General features: G+C 42.3%; 1 protein-coding gene across 1 annotated transcript; it reads left to right on the forward strand.

Moving 5' to 3' along the window:
* The first annotated feature begins 12,173 nt into the window (after nt 1–12,173).
* Nucleotides 12,174–15,893, forward strand: LOC123112818 (60S ribosomal protein L36a). The gene is made up of 4 exons (XM_044533919.1): nt 12,174–12,342; nt 15,204–15,383; nt 15,492–15,566; nt 15,659–15,893. Exons 1-4 carry the CDS (start codon nt 12,340–12,342, stop codon nt 15,716–15,718), a joined length of 318 nt encoding a protein of 105 aa, XP_044389854.1. The 5' UTR covers nt 12,174–12,339; the 3' UTR covers nt 15,719–15,893.
* The last annotated feature ends 1,883 nt before the right edge of the window (nt 15,894–17,776 follow it).

The following is a 17,776-nucleotide window of genomic DNA, read 5'->3' on the forward strand; positions in this document are numbered from 1 at the left end:
AATCTCGTGAGCGCAAAGTTTCTGTTTTTTACAGCAAGATCACATTAACTTTCACCCAAGTCTTCCCAAAGGTCTTACTTGGAACTTTATTGAAATAAAAGCTATAAAACATGATTATTACAGTAGCTTAATCATGTGAACACACAAAAACAGTAAGGGTAAATATTGGGTTGTCTCCCAACAAGCGCTTTTCTTTAATGCCTTTTAGCTAGGCATGATGATTTCAATGATGCTCACATAAAAGATAAGAATTGAAACATAAGGAGAGCATCATGAAGAATATGAATAGCACATTTAAATCTAACCCACTTTCTATGCCTAGGGATTTTGTGAGCTCACAATTTAAGGGAACAAGAATCAACTACCATAGGAAGGCAAAACAAGTATAACTTAGAAACTTTAAGCACATAGAGGGGAAACTTGATATTATTGTAACTCCTACATGCATATATTCCTCCCTCATAATAATTTTCAGTAGCAACATGAATTAATTCAACAATATAACCATCACATAAAGCATTCTTTTCATGATCTGCAAGCATAGAAATTTTACTACTCTCCACATAAGCAAAATTCTTCTCATTCGAAATAGTCGGAGCAAACTCAACAAAATAACTGTCATGTGAGGCACAATCCAATTAAAAATTAAAATTATGATGACAAGTTTCATGGTTAATATATTCCCTTATAGCATACATGTCATCACAATAACAATCATAGATAGCAACTTTGTTCTCATAATCAATTGGAATCTCTTTCGAAATAGTGGAATCATTACTAACTAAAGTTGACACTCTTTCAAATCCACTTTCATAAATATCCCACTAAGATTCAACACCCTCCAAAATAGTGGGATCACTAATACCTAAAGTTGACACTCTTCCAAACCCACTTTAGATGATAGTATTATTCGTACTCCAAAAGATATAAGTGAAGTTCATGGAGCATTCTACAATTGATATAGATTAACCAATATTCATGCTCAAAATATATAAGTGAAGCACAAAGAGAATTCTATAATATCATAATCAAAAGATATAAGTGAAGCACATGAAGCATTCTATAAATCAATGAAGGTCTAACTCATACTAGCATGGTTCTTAAAGAAAAAGAAAAACACAAAGGACACAAATCATGTGAACAAAACAAAAACCAAGGTATACCGATAATTGTCGAAGAAGAAAGATGGGATGCCAACTGGGGCATCCCCAAGCTTAGATGCTTGAGTATCCTTGAAATATTTACTTGGGGTGCCTTGGGAATCCCCAAGCTTGAACTCTTGCCTCTCTTTATTCTTCTCACATCGGTAACTCCTCGTTCTTCGAACACTTCATCCATACAAAACTTAACAAAAACTTTGTGAGATCCGTTAGTATAATAAAGCAAATCACTACCTTTAGGTACTGTTCTAAACTCATTCCAATTTCATATTAGCATTATATCTACTATATTCCAACTTCACCATGGTTCATACCCCCTGATACTACCCATTGATTCATCAAAATAAGCGAACAACACATAGAAAACAGAATCTGTCAAAAACAGGACAGTCTGTAGTAATCTGGAAATTTCATATACTTTTGTAACTCCAAAAATTCTAAACAAAATATGAAAATTTAAACAATTTGTACAGAAGTAATGTGCAAAAAGTTTCAGACCCATTTGACTTTCCAGTAAAAAAATGTAAATTCATGCGCTACAACCAAAGTTTCTATTTTTGTACTGCACATAGTAAACAAGCGATCTAATCATCCTAAAACCAAAGCTTGGCATATTATTTTTATAATACAATGGATATATACAAGGGGCTAATTATTTTCAGAGAAACTTCCATGAAAAATTCTACATTGTTTCCATGAACATGAACACAAGTGTTCAAGGTCGACCCTCACTTCTCCAATGCATAACTTTCCAATCACTTCTCTTTTTGGAAAACTTTTTAGGCATACGAGGCAAGTGAATCTTTTTTTAATTTCATTTTTTTATTTTTTTTATGTTTCACCCACAACTAAGCAAAACAAAAAGGGAAAACAAAAACTACTTAGTGAAGAAAGCAAACGAGCATACACAAGAATATCAACCCCACGCTATTGCTCCCCGGCAACGGCGCCAGAAAAGAGCTTGATAATCCCCAAGTGCAAGGAATCATCATAGCAATTCCCAAAGGTGGAAGTGATAAATATGGAGTGTCGAACCCACAAGGAGCTAAAGGGAAGATCGATATTCTCTCAAGTCCTATCTGCCACTGATATGAATCTACGTACACCAAACGTTTGCTTCCAACTAGAAGCAAGAAATAAAACTATGTTGTGGGTATGAAGAGGATAACTTTGCATGGTATCGGAGAGCTAAAATATAAAAGTAGGTGTTGTTATCATAAAGTTAGAATATATTACTAAATATTATAAATAGCGAGTGTGGAATAATGATGGGTCGGTGTGTGGAATTATCCTAGGCAATTGTTAACAAGACGGATAATCACTATTGCAATTTCATATGAGGGAGAGGCATAAGCTAACATACTTTCTCTTCTTGGATCATAGCACTTATGATTGGAACTCTAGCAAGCATCCGCAACTACTAAAGATCATTAAGGTAAAACCCAACCATAGCATTAGCCATTAACATATCAAGTCCCCTTTATCCCATACGTAACAACCCCCTTACTTGTGTTTATCCTTCTGTCACTCAAGCAACCCACTATAAGCGAATCATGATCGTATTGCAACACCCTACAACGGAAATCCCTCACGCTTGCGCGACATGGAGGGCACAATAGGACAACACCAAAATAAAACATACAACTCATACCAATCTAGATCATCAATCAACCCAAAGACAAACAATATCTACTCAAAACATTATAGGATGGCAACACATCATTAGATCATAATATGTGGCATAAAGCACCATGTTCAATTAGGGATTACAGTGGGGTGCGAGAGAGTGGACCGCGTAAAAGAGAAGAGGATGGTGATGTTGATGAAGACGATCACCGCGAAGATGATTCCCCTCCCGATGGCACTCCGGCACCACCGAGAGAGAGGACGAGAGGTTCTCCCCCTTGTGCTTCCTCCTCCATGGCCTCCCTCCTAGATGGGGAGAGGTTCTCCCTCTGGACCTTGGCCTCCATGGCGATGATGGCCCCTCCGAGATCCTTCTCCATGGCCTCCGGTGAGGATGGCCCCCTCCGGCAGGGTGCCAGAGAGGGCCTAGATTGATTTCTCGTGGCTACAGAGGCTTGTGGCGGCAGAACTTTTGATCTAGGTTATTTTCTAAAGGTTTGGGCATTTATAGGAGAGGTTGCCGTCGATAACAAGTCAGGGGGCCCCACGGGAAGTCCATAAGGCACAGGGGCACGCCCCGGGGGTGGGCACACCCTCCACCCTCATGAGGCCCACGGGACTCCCCTCCAGTAACTCTTTGTTCCATTATTTTTTATATTTTTCAAAAAAAATTCTTCGTTGATTTTTAGCGAATTTCGAGAACTTTTATTTCTGCACAAAAACAACACCACGGTAGTTCTGCTGAAAACAACGTCAGTCCGAGTTAGTTCTAATCAAATCATATAAAAATATTGTAAACATGGCATGAATACTTCATAATGTATAGATACGTTGGAGACGTATCAGTTGGTCGTAACTAAAATTGTACACTCTTCTAATGACGATCAATAGATTGTTGTGTCCATCGGAAGGTAAGGCGTGTCAGGAATGATATGTTGTCGATAATTTTTCGGTTCATTGAAGCACGAGTGACAGAGTGAAGTGGGACTCGGAAGGGAGGAAGCAATATATTGTGATGAGGACATCAATACCATTGTTACACCCACAACCCCTACTACTACATATACTGGACCTATTATTAGAGCTCGCGCACGCCAAATAAATTATCAGGTACTTTCGTTTCTTGGTAATGATTCTAATGTTCATGAGAATATGATGCTGCCTAAATTGGATACATTTGTTTTACTTACAAATGAAGGGCCTAGCTTGGAGAAGGATGAACATTGGAGCAAGAACAAGCATGGAGATGATGGCATGCGCAAGGGGAACCAGAACGGAGTTACAAGTGATGATTTCAGGACTTTGAAGCCACCATAATGAGTGCATGAAGCCTTGGACGAAATATACAAGATGCCACTTCAGAAATTTCATCTAGAGGCTATTCTAGGTGCTGCGTCACCTTATTATTGGGCCAGGCCCATGTAATTTCGAAATACATAAGTATAGGCTATTTTTAGAGTCCGTATGTGTGGGGAAACAAGAGATAGGGTTAGTTTCGGACGCCTCCACCAAGGGCCACGAAATTCACCCCCTCTTCCTCCATATATAGAGACCTTAGGGCACCGTTTAGACTTTGGGTTTTGTTTAGACTAAAGTTCGTCATAGCTGCAACTTCGCGTACTTCGTTTGTGTTCAAGGACCAGACAAAGGCGTCACAGAACCCCACCTTGATCAATAAAGATTTCCTCTTATATTCCTAATATTCAGATTGCAATCTTAGTTTCTTCCTTGTTCTTCGTTTGCCTGCAGGAAATAGACCTTCATGGTCAGGTTGATCATGCTCCGGCGTGGTCAATAACCTCTCGGAGTTGGTTTAGCGATTGCTAAGGCGCAACGTCCTCGCACGTTCGTAGTCGGATCGTCAAAGTTGACTTCCACCAAAACGAAAGCCACCATCTCATCGAAAGACGGGACACCTTGGCCTCTATTAAGTGGTATCAGATTTCCAGGTTGCTCGGTGAGATTTTACAGTTTTGCGTAGTTTAGATCGAGTCTGTTCTTCATACCTATAGTCCACGAAAAAGCCACAAAAAATTAGGGTTAGTTCATCATATCCGAACCAATCTGAGCCTTTGCATAATCTTTTTAGGGTTTTGCTTTGTTGAATTTGTGGTTGCATCGTCGTGTCTAGTTGCTGGTCTTAGCGTCTAGTCTTTTAGAGTTTCGAGTTCTGGTCATAAGTTGTCATGCCGCCACCGCACCATCACCATCGCCCCTGCCATCTACAACCACCGCTCCGAATCCGTATCCATATACCACCACCAATCTGTATCCATATACCACCACCGATCCATATCCATATATTACCACCGCTACCACCACCGCTGCCATATACCACCACCGCTGTCATATACCACCACCATATATCCACCACCAATCCGAGTTCCTTGCATATTAGGTTTGTTTTCAGGATCCATCTAATTTCCGATTCGTGTTTCCTTGCCTGAGTAGGTTTCGAAAAAAAAGAGTCTGGAAACCACCCTCCGTTTAGGCCCAAAATTTTCCAAAAACGCACTTGACAAAAAAAATTCTGGCTATCCTATTTTTAGGTGTTTCTAAGCGTATTGAGACAGTCGCCGTTATAGAAAGTTTTTTTTTACCCGTTTCCAGTTTTTGGGTTTGGGCAGTCGAAAAAAAATTGGTCAAAATTTTTTTGTGCCTATCCTGTTATCTTGACTTGGGAAGAGTTTTGAGACACTCGCCATTATAGTGATTTTCGAAAAAAAAGGAGCACAAAAAAAGAGCGCAAAAAAGAGCGCAAAAAAAGAGTGATTTTTTTTCCAGAGTGTGCTTCTCCCTTGTTTCCGTGCAGCGTCGTGATTTTGTTAGTGTTCTAGGCTCGCGTCTCTAGCACAGTCTAGCCTAGGACCAGCACAGTACCGTCGTTGAGTGTTTATTCAACTTTGCATCTCTGATTTGATTATTGCTGACCCTTTTTCCTACCATATTATAAGCCTTCCCAGCTCCACATACATCTACGTCGTGCATTTGACTCTCCCTGGTAATCGCTCTATCCAAGCTTTGAGAGTTTTGACTACAACGGTTGCCGATCACCACCTACTGCTGGGTAAGAACTGGTAAGAATTTGAGATTTGCTTGACGGGTTTGTGATACACCACCACCACTTCTTAGTAGTCTGTAGGATCATATTCTTGTGTGTTTCTATTTGGTGCTAACCATGGTAGGATCACAAGCCGATGAGACTGATTGGGAGAACCTAACGAACAAACAACTACATGATAAATTTCAGCAAATGGTGAGTGGACAGGTGCAAGATGTGCTAAACAGATTTGACGAGGCTATGGAGAAGATAGATGGCATTGAGAAGATGTTCGAAACAAAGCTTGATAGCAAGTTTAATGAATTGCTCGCGTGTTTTCCACAACCACCGCCGGCTGCACCTATCGCACCTCTGCAACAACAACAACAATGCCCACTTCCGAATCGGTATGGACGAGCGAAGCGTGTTCCTCTTGAGTATGGCCAAACTTCTGGTGCTGCTGTACCCGTTGTTGATGCTTCTTTGGCTCCTGCTACTGCTGCTGCTGGTACCCCGGAGGATGATGAGTATGCGGGCGATTATGAGGATGAGGTTGATCAAAATCAGAACTACGTGCACCACCACCAGCAGGTCGACCTCAGGTATTTATTCGCAATGGTAGGCCTGCACCACCACCTCAGATACAAGATCATGACCATGTTCCTAAACTGAAATTGAATATTCCACCATTTGAGGGTAGATATGTTCCTGATATATATCTTACTTGGGAGTTAGAAACTGAAGAACGTTTTACATGTTTGCAATATCCCGAGGAGAGACGGGTTGCTGCTGTTGTTTGTGCTTTCACTAGTTTCGCATGTGTATGGTGGTCTGAACATTGTAGATTATATCCTATTCCAGCTACTTGGGCTGCTTTGAAAACTGCTATGCGTACTCGTTGGGTTCCACCATATTATCAACGCGAATTGCTTCAAAAATTACAGCGTTTAAGACAAGGAAAAAATTCTGTAGAAGAATATTATCAGGAATTACAAACTGGCATGATTAGATGTGGTATTGTTGAGGAGAATGAAGCTATGCTTGCACGTTTTACAGGTGGATTAAATAGAGAGATTCAGACCATTCTAGAGTATAAGGAGTATACTAATATCACTCGTTTATTCCATCTTGCTTGTAAAGCTGAACGTGAAGTGCAGGATCGACAAGCAATGGCGCGCACTAACTTTTCTGCAGGCCGACCTTCCTCATGGACACCGCATGCCTCTTCTACTTCCACTATACCAGCACCTCCATTAGGTGCCACCTCCAGCCGTGATACAAGAAAGCAGGCACAACCACCACTATCTGCCAAGAGCGCACCTGCCAGACCTACACAAAGCTCTTCTTCTTCCATGGCATCAACAGGGCACACAAGTGATATTATTTGTCGTCGTTGTAAAGGAAGAGGTCATTATGTGCGAGAATGCAAATCTCAGTGTGTGATGATTGCTACTGAGGATGGTGGGTATGAGTCTGCTAGTGACTATGATGAGGAGACTTTGGCCCTTATTACACGTGAAGAACATGGTGGATATGATTCTGATCATGAGACGCAATACATGGCTCCCGAAGACGCTGACATGTATGAATGTTTAGTTGCTCAACGTGTTTTGAGTGTGCAGGTCACACAAGCTGAGCAAAATCAGAGGCATAATTTGTTCCATATAAAGGGAGTTGTGAAGGAGCGTTCTGTGCGTGTTATCATAGACGGAGGGAGCTGCAACAACTTGGCTAGAATGGAGATGGTGGAGAAGCTATCTCTCACCACAAGACCACATCCACATCCTTACTACATCCAATGGTTCAACAACAGCGACAAGGTTAAGGTAACACGTACTGTTCGTGTGCATTTTAGTATCTCTACATATGCTGATTATGTTGATTGTGATGTGGTACCTATGCAATCATGTTCCTTATTATTTGGTCAACCATGGCAATTTGATAAAAATTCTGTCCATCATGGTAGAAACAATCAGTATACTCTTGTTCATAAGGATAAAAATATTACTTTGCTTCCTATGACTCCTGATTCCATTTTGAAAGATGGTATTAATAGAGCTAATAAAGCAAAACAGGAGAAGAATAAGAGTGAAAATCAGATTGTGGCAAAAGAATTTGAGCAACAAATGAAGCCTAATAATAAACCATCTAGTGTTGCTTCTGAAATTAAATTGAAAAGTGCATGTTTACTTGCCACTAAATCTGATATGATGAGCTAGATTTTAGCAAATCTGTTTGCTATGCTTTTGTGTGCAAAGAGGCATTATTTTCCTTCGAGGACGTGCCTTCCTCTTTGCCCCCTGCTGTCACTAACATTTTGCAGGAGTTCGCTGACGTCTTCCCACAAGACGTGCCACCGGGATTACCACCTATTCGAGGGATTGAACATCAAATTGACTTAATTCCCGGTGCATCGCTACCCAACCGTGCACCATACCGTACCAATCCAGAGGAGACGAAGGAGATTATGTGTTAAGTACAAGAGCTTCTCGACAAAGGTTATATACGCGAATCCCTTAGTCCTTGTGTTGTTCCTATTATTTTAGTGCCGAAAAAGGATGGTACATCGCGTATGTGTGTTGATTGTAGAGGCATTAATAATATTACTATTCGTTATCGTCATCCTATTCCTAGGCTAGATGATATGCTTGATGAATTGAGTGGCTCTACAATATTCTCCAAAGTTGATTTGCGTAGTGGATACCATCAAATTCATATGAAATTGGGGGATGAATGGAAAATAGCATTTAAAACTAAGTTTGGATTATATGAGTGGTTAGTCATGCCTTTTGGGTTAACTAATGCACCTAGTACTTTCATGAGATTAATGAACGAAGTTTTACGTGCTTTCATTGGACGATTTGTGGTAGTTTACTTTGATGACATATTGATTTATAGCAGAACTTTGGAGGAACATTTGGAACATTTACGTGCTGTTTTTATTGCTCTATGTGATGCACGTTTGTTTGGTAACCTTGGGAAGTGCACCTTTTGCACGTTCTTGGCTATGTTGTTACTCCACAGGGAATTGAAGTTGGTAAAGCCAAGATTGAAGCTATTGAGAGTTGGCCGCAACCCAAAACGGTCACACAAGTGAGGAGTTTTCTTGACCTTGCTGGATTCTATAGGCGTTTTGTGAGAGATTTCAGCACCATTGCTGCACCTCTCAATGAGCTTACAAAGAAGGATGTGCCTTTTGTTTGGGGTACCGCACAGGAAGAAGCCTTCACGGTATTGAAAGATAAGTTGACACATGCTCCTTTACTCCAACTTCCTGATTTTAATAAGACTTTTGAGCTTGAATGTGATGCTAGTGGAATTAGATTAGGAGGTGTGTTATTACAAGATGGCAAACCTGTTGCATATTTTTCTTAAAAATTGAGTGGGCCTAGTCTGAATTATTCTACTTATGATAAAGAATTATATGCTCTTGTTCGGACTTTAGAGACATGGCAACATTATTTATGGCCCAAAGAATTTGTTATACATTCTGATCATGAATCCTTGAAACATATTAAAAGTCAAGCTAAACTGAATCGTAGACATGCTAAATGGGTTGAATTCATTGAGACTTTCCCTTATGTTATTAAACACAAGAAGGGTAAAGAGAATGTTATTGCTGATGCATTGTCTCGTCGCTATACTATGCTTTCACAACTTGACTTCAAAATATTTGGTTTGGAGACCATCAAAGATCAATATGTGCATGATGCTGATTTTAAAGATGTATTGCAGAATTGTAAAGAAGGGAGAACATGGAACAAGTTTGTCATTAATGATGGATTTGTGTTTCGTGCTAACAAGCTATGCATTCCAGCTAGCTCTATTTGTCTTTTGTTGTTGCAGGAGGCGCATGGAGGGGGATTAATGGGACACTTTGGCGTGAAGAAGACGGAGGACGTACTTGCTACACATTTCTTTTGGCCAAAGATGAGACGAGATGTTGATCGTTTTATTGCTCGCTGCACTACATGTCAAAAAGCTAAGTCACGACTCAATCCTCATGGTTTATATATGCCTTTGCATATACCTAGTGTTCCTTGGGAGGATATATCTATGGACTTTGTTTTAGGTTTACCTCGAACAAAGAAGGGGAGGGATAGCATATTTGTTGTCGTGGATAGATTCTCGAAAATGGCACACTTTATACCATGTCATAAAAGCGATGATGTCGTTAATGTTGCTGATTTGTTTTTTTGTGAAATTATTCGCTTGCATGGTGTGCCCAATACTATTGTTTCAGGTCGTGATACTAAATTTCTTAGCCACTTTTGGAGATGTTTATGGGCTAAGTTGAGGACTAAACTGCTTTTTAGTACTACTTGTCACCCACAAACTGATGGACAAACTGAAATAGTCAATAGAACATTGTTTACTATGCTTAGGGCTGTTTTGAAGAATAATAAGAAAATGTGGGAAGAATGCTTGCCTCATATTGAATTTGCTTATAATCGTTCATTGCATTCTACTACTAAGATGTGCCCTTTTGAAATTGTGTATGGGTTCTACCTCGTGCACCTATTGATTTGTTGCCTCTTCCATCTTCGGAGAAGGTTAATTTTGATGCTAAACAACGTGCTAAATTGATTTTCAAAATGCATGAGTTAACTAAGGAAAACATTGAGCGTATGAATGTGAAATATAAACTTGCTGGAGATAAAGGTAGAAAACATGTTGTGTTTGCACCTGGAGATCTTGTTTGGTTACATTTGCGTAAGGATAGATTTTCTGATTTGCGCAAATCAAAGTTAATGCCACGTGCTGATGGTCCTTTTAAGGTGTTGGAGAAAATAAATGATAATGCATATAAACTTGAGCTGCCTGCAGATTTTGGGGTTAGTCCCACTTTTAACATTGCAGATTTGAAGCCTTATTTGGGTGAGGAAGATGAGCTTCCGTCGAGGACGACTTCATTTTAAGAAGGGTTACCCACAGCCCCTACTGCTGCATATACTGGACCAATTACTAGAGCTCGCGCACACCAAATAAATTATCAGGTACTTTCGTTTCTTGGTAATGATTCTAATGTTCATGAGAATATGATGCTGCCTAAATTGGATACATTTGTTTTGCTTACAAATGAAGGGCCTAGCTTGGAGAAGGATGAACATTGGAGCAAGAACAAGCATGGAGATGATGGCATGCGCAAGGGGAACCAGAACAGAGTTACAAGTGATGATTTCAGGACTTTGAAGCCACCATAATGAGTGCATGAAGCCTTGGACAAATATACAAGATGCCACTTCAGAAATTTCATCCAGAGGCTATTCTAGGTGCTGCGTCACTTTATTATTGGGCTAGGCCCATGTAATTTCGAAATACATAAGTATAGGCTATTTTTAGAGTCCGTATGTGTGGGGAAACAAGAGATAGGGTTAGTTTCGGACGCCTCCACCAAGGGCCACAAAATTCACCCCCTCTTCCTCCATATATAGAGCCCTTAGGGCACCGTTTAGACTTTGGGTTTTGTTTAGACTAAAGTTCGCCATAGCTGCAACTTCGCGTACTTCGTTTGTGTTCAACGACCAGACAAAGGCGTCACAGAACCCCACCTTGATCAATAAAGCTTTCCTCTTATATTCGCAATATTCAGATTGCAATCTTAGTTTCTTGCTTGTTCTTCGTTTGCCTGCAGGAAATAGACCTTCGTGGTCAGGTTGATTGTGCTCCGGCGTGGTCAATAACCTCTCGGAGTTGGTTTAGCGATTGCTAAGGCGCGGCGTCCTCGCACGTTCGTAGTCGGATCGTCAAAGTTGACTTCCACCAAAACAAAAGCCACCATCTCATCGAAAGACGGAACACCTTGGCCTCTATCATATTGCCGCACTTAGAGCATCTACAATTGGACCCCCATTACTTTGTCCCCATTTGTTTGGATGAACAATTCAGACAAGAGAGAAGAAAAAAGGCCACCCAATTGGACCCCCATTACTTTGTGCTCATTTATTTGGACGGACAATCTAGACATGAGAGAAGGAAAAAGGCCATCCTCATATGTTTTGGTTGTTTGCGAAAACTCAAACTCTTCATATATGAAAAAGAAATGCGGGTGTCCAGGCAGTCCGCTATATTGAACACGGACCACCTCAGACCACTTTATTTATTTTTTTATTCTTTTTTTTCTCTCTCTCGTTCTTCACCCTAACCAAATATGCACGTGATGGCAAATTGGGGGCATGGCCATGTACATATAGGGGTGGGTCATATTTGTCGTAGATGTTTTTATCCCCTTAGCAGGAGAGATTAGGAGAGAGCGAACCATAGCATTGCACGTGGAGTTGGATGAGAAAGCGATCCTGCGGCCCAAATACACGTGCATTGCTTACCCGGCTTACACGCAGCCCAAAGCCCCGAGCCCGCAAGCCCATATTCCCGAAGCTACTACACCTGCCGTCCCTAGGGTTTTGCTGCGCTGATATTTCACCCAAGCGCCGCCATTCTCCCCCTTCCCCTTTTCCTCACCGCCGCAGGAGAAGAAGCAGACGCGCGGAGGAGAGCTTCCAGGCGGCGACCATGGTAACGCCCTCCTCTCCCACTGCCAAAATCCCCTGATGCTATCCTGCTCGCTCCTCCCCGAAGACCCGCCGCAGCCGTTGCGCGATGCCTTCGATTAGCTTTGTTCGCTCGTACTTTGTCTGGGGCTGTGATTACAAAAGAGTGGCTCGAGCGGCTTGATTCTGGGAAACCCTAGCGGGACGGCAGATCTCGCCGTGTGCCCCCATTACAGCAGCGCGACGAGCAGCTCTTAGCTGGTTGGGGATGGAAGTGGAACACGGGGTGCCGCCTGACGACCGGCTGTTCGGTTCTTGTGGTGTGTGTGTGTGTGCGTCTGTTTCTGACAGAGGGGGAGAGAGGGAGAGATGTTTGGATTGAACGGTCGCGTGGGGCTTGGCATCTGGTGTTCCACATCCAAAACCCCGTGCCCGTGCTGCTCGTCGTGCCGCAGCTGCTTTGGCGGGGTTGGCGCGCGCTTGGATCGCCGTCTCCGTTGGGTTTCCTGCCGCGGTGAAGGTTTCTTAACATACACTTGATATGAGCCTCCAAGAATGTCTTTTACCTTTTTTATTCAGTATAAACTGTTGAATTGGGATTCTTCCAACACATTTGGTACTCGCATAGGTTTTGATTGGTTTGTTTTGGACTCATAAGGAGCATGATTGCAGTTTAACCTGCTTGGTGACATGCCAAAGGTCAAATCTTGCTGCTGTGTGGGGTACTTTTAGAATACGCTACACAATTGCTGCATAGACAACTTCATTTTTGTAATTGTAGAAATTTGAGCCTATAGTTGAAATGTGACTGACCTAGAGTCTGTCTCCCTCCCTGGAGTCTGAACTGGCATAATTATTGTGGGTTAACTCATTGTGTTTTGTTTCAAAGTTTGTAATGTTACTCTCCTGTTTGGCCAGTTCCCCTGATGATTACCTTTGTTTGTTCGTACTTGGCCGGGGGCTGTGATTACAAAATAGTGGCCCGAGCGGCTTGATTGTGGGAAACCCTAGCGAACGGCAGATCTTGCCGTGCCCCCCCATTACAGCACGGCGACGAGCAGCTCTTAGCTGGTTGGGATGGAAGTGGAACACGAGGTGCCGCCTGACGACGGGCTGTTCAGTTGTGTTGTGTGTGTGTGTATCTGTTTCAGACAGGGAGAGAGAGGAAGATGTTTGGATTGAATGGTCGCGTGGGGCTTGGCATCTGGTGTTCCATGTTCAAAACCCCGTGCTTGTGTTGCTCGTAGTGCTGCTGGTGTGTTGGCAGGGGTAGGCGTGCGCTTGGATCGCCGTCTCCACTGGTTTCCTGCCGCGGTGAAGGTTATTAAACGTACACTTGATATGAGCCTCCAAGAAGGTCTTTTACTTTTTTTATTCAGTATAAACAGTTGAAGTGGGATTCTTCCATCACATTTGGTATTCACATAGGTTTTGATTGGTTTGTTTTGGACTCATAAGGAGCATGAGTGCAGTTTAACCTGCTCGGTGAGGTGCCAATAATCAAATCTCGCTGCTGTGTGGAGTACTTTTTGAATACGCTACACAACTGCTACACTGAACTTCATTTCTACAATCGCAAAATTTGAACCTATAGTTGAAATGTGATCAACCTGGATGCTGGCTCCCTCACTGGAGTCTGGACTGGCATAATTGTTGTGAGCTAACGCGGCATGTTCTGTAATGTTACTCTCCTTTTTATCCAGCAGGGTACCTTTCTAGTTCACTATTCAAGCATCATGAACTTGAGTTTTTTTTATTATGTGCATAACTATGTAGCTCGCGCGATGCCTAGCTTGGCTTTGTTTGATTGTACTTGGTCGGGGGCTGTGATTACAAAAGAGTGGCTTGAGCGGCTTGATTCTGGGAAGTCCTAGCGGAACATCTGATCTTGCGGGTGCCCCCATTACAGCACCGCGACGAGCAGCTCTTGCCGGTTGGGGATGGAAGTGGAACATGAGGTGCCGCCTGACGAGGGGCTGTTCGGTTCTTGTGGTGTGTGTGTGTGTATCTGTTTCAGAGATAGGGAGAGAGAGAGAGAGATCTGAATTGAACGGTCGCGTGGGGCCTGGCATCTGGTGTTCCACATTCACAACCCTGTCCCTGTGTTGCTTGTCGTGCTGCAGCTGCTTTGGCAAGGGTTGGCACGTGCTTGGATTGTCATCTCTGTTGGGCTTCCTGTTGCGGTGAAGGTTTCTTAAATATACACTTGATATGAGCCTCCAAGAAGATCTTTTACCCTTTTTTATCCAGTAGAGAAGTTGCACTGGAATTCTTTCAACACATTTTGTGCTGGCATAGGTTTTGATTTGTTTGTTTTGGACTCATAAGGAGCATGAGCGCAATTTAATCTGCTTGGTGGTCTGCCAAAGATCAAATCTCGCTGCTGTGTGGAGTACTTGTAGAATAGGACACAATTGCTGCATTGAAAACTTTACTTTTATAATTGCAAAATCTGAACCTGTTGTTGAAATGTTATAAACCTAGAGTCTGGGCTGTCATAATCTTTGTGAGTTAACTCAATGTCTTCTGTTTTGAAGTTTGTAATGTTACTCTCCTTTTTGGCCAGCATGGTGCCTTCTAGTTCACTATATTGTTTTAAGCATCTTTGACTTGAGTTTATCTTATTATGTGTATGACTGGAAGTTGAAAATTCTGCTCTCTATTTTTGAACCCTCTTTGATTCACCTGGAATTATCCTCACCCCTGCGGGAATATAAACTTCTCACTATTCCTAGAAAGTTACTGTAAAATTCCTTGGAAACAAAGATATCTTACTTCTTGGCTTATTGAACTGGCAAACATGTTCATATTATTTCAGCAATGAAGTTCTATTTGCTTATCTGACGTGGTAAAATCCCTGGCTGTTTATTCCATAACCATTTGTAGGTGAACGTTCCAAAGACCAAGAAGACCTACTGCAAGAACAAGGAGTGCAAGAAGCACACCCTCCACAAGGTTACACAATACAAGAAAGGCAAGGATAGTCTTTCTGCTCAGGGCAAGCGTCGTTATGACCGCAAGCAGTCAGGATATGGTGGCCAGACAAAGCCTGTTTTCCACAAGAAGGTATGGCACTAATTTCCGTGGCGGCCATATCTTCTTTGCTTGATAATGCTAGCTACTGCTCCTCTGTTGCTTCTTTTGCATCTCCATATTCATTATTGTTTGTTTCAGGCCAAGACAACAAAGAAGATTGTGCTGAAGCTGCAGTGCCAGAGCTGCAAGCATTACTCGCAACGCGCCATCAAGGTCTGGTCATCTCACTCAATCTGCCATCCCATCTCCTTGCTATATTCTGTTGTGTTCAAATAACTGACGCTAGAATCGTGCCTTTGCTACAGAGGTGCAAGCACTTCGAAATCGGTGGAGACAAGAAGGGCAAGGGAACCTCTCTCTTCTAAGCTGATGATACCCCTGTTATGTTCAGAGTGTTGTGCCAGAACTTCCCACTCGAACAATGTATTATCTCGTTAATTTCTGGGTATGAACTCTATGGGCTATGGAGCATTTGTTTTGCCTTTGTGTCAAGTGTCAACTACTCTCGTCAGATCCATGAGACAAGTAAAATGTTCTTTAGGGCATGTACAATGGTGCTATCTTAAGAGTGCCACGTAGGATAAATGATGAGGTGGAGGAGAGAGAACTCATAAGAGAAGGCTTGTCTTCTCTTATTTAAGATAAGACAAGAGATGATCTCTTAGCATAATATATCTCACCATATTTTTAGGAATTGCTAATTATTGAAGATAAGATTAAGAGATGACCCATTGTAGACATTTTTCTTTGTCATCTCTAAATTACATGTAAAACTTAAGATAAAACTATCTTATCAACCATTGTACATGCCCTTATGCCTGAGTTCGTTCTGCTTGTTCTTGGTCTACTTAGGATTGTTTGTAGTATATGTTTCTGGCTTTACATTTCAAACGTGTGCTCCCTCTGTTTCAAAATTTATGTTCAGATTTGCTTTGATTCATATGAAGTGCTTCTGAACAAGAATCCAGTAATGTTGAATCTGTGTAGCATAAACAACATTGGAGTGATCAAGTACAGCTTCCTCTTATCAGCATTCCACTGACCGTTTATTGACGGTGTTAATCTGGAAAAAAGAGTTATTGGCTGTGTACCATTGCAGTCTGAAGGAAATCCGTTGTTGTAAGTTGATACAACGGCACGACATCCAACTTCAGTTCATTGTTCTGTGTCCCATGTAAAAAGGCGGCACGGTAACGTGGTTTCCTCGTAACGTACTGTGGCATGGCCATTCTCGGCTCGTTGCTGGGAACCCTATCTTGCCCAGTGCATCCCTGAAACTGTCACAGTTTCCATGTTGTGCAGTGATAAGGGTGACTGTTTTTTCAAAACAAATCGAGAATCATATCTAAAAGTTTCAAAAAAAATAAAAATGAAAAACCAATGGAAAGTTATAGGGCAACGATAAGCGCCGGCGGACCGGCCCAAACTTCGGCCGGTCAGCGAGCACGTTGGATTAAAACCCTGTGCGTCGTTAGATTTCCACGTCTCCCGCACAGTTCGTCGGTCGAACGCGCCGCCCGCACTTGGATCAAATCGTCGGAGTGTACATCCTATGTGCAAAGCTAACTTGCAAGCAGGTAGGCAGGCAGCTTAATTGATATACAGTAGCACATGCACGATGAGCTAGCATCAAGTGGATTCGAGTCAGGAAACTCTAGGCAGAAGCTCTCGTAAACAGCCTGGGCTAGCTACAACAAAATCATGGGCCGGTTGCAGCTTTTTTGCATGCCGATCGTACCTTCTGGGCTCGTCGGTGATAGCTTTTTTGTTTCCAGTTGTAGCTTTCGTGCTCGACGGTTGTAGCTTTTTTTGCCGCCAGTTGCAGCTTCCATGCTGGCTGGTCACAACTTTTTTCATGCCAGGTTGTAGCTATCAATTGCATGGTTGCAGCTTCACCATGGCCGGCCGAAGCATCATCATCGGTTGTAGCATTGGTCTTCGGCAGTTGCAGCACCCACCGACGCCGGTTGCAACTTTCATGGAAACGCGAGCCCCTATGAAGCTTTTTTCCATTGCCTCATCGGTTGCAGCTTTTTTTTTTGCGAGGGTAAAAGAGTTTTATTTCATATTCATAGGGTTACAATCAAATGGCAAAAGCTCCTCAATACAAGGAGGGCCCTGCCCAAGCCATACAGCAGTAGTGCTCTCTGTACGACTATACATAGCCAAACGATCTGCTACCCTATTCTGTTCTCGCTTAATTTTCAAAGGAAAAAACTATCTTTCACCCATAAGAAGACGAATCTCAGCAACTAAATGACCATAAGCCGACCGGGACAGACTTTCGCCGGTCAGAGACAAAAGAGCTTGGACAGAATCAGATTGAACAATGATCGGCAAGTTGCAATGCTGGATTGCTAGTGCCATCCCTTGCATTATTGCATGTAGTTCCGCCTCCAAAGCATCATTGCAGTTGAAGATAC

Source organism: Triticum aestivum, chromosome 5B (genome assembly GCF_018294505.1).
Source record: "Triticum aestivum cultivar Chinese Spring chromosome 5B, IWGSC CS RefSeq v2.1, whole genome shotgun sequence".
NCBI lineage: Eukaryota > Viridiplantae > Streptophyta > Magnoliopsida > Poales > Poaceae > Triticum > Triticum aestivum.

Coding starts and splice junctions, on each gene's coding strand:
- LOC123112818 (XM_044533919.1), top strand. Junction 15,384..15,491: donor AGCCTGTTTTCCACAAGAAG/GTATGGCACTAA, acceptor TGTTTGTTTCAG/GCCAAGACAACAAAGAAGAT. Junction 15,567..15,658: donor ACTCGCAACGCGCCATCAAG/GTCTGGTCATCT, acceptor CCTTTGCTACAG/AGGTGCAAGCACTTCGAAAT.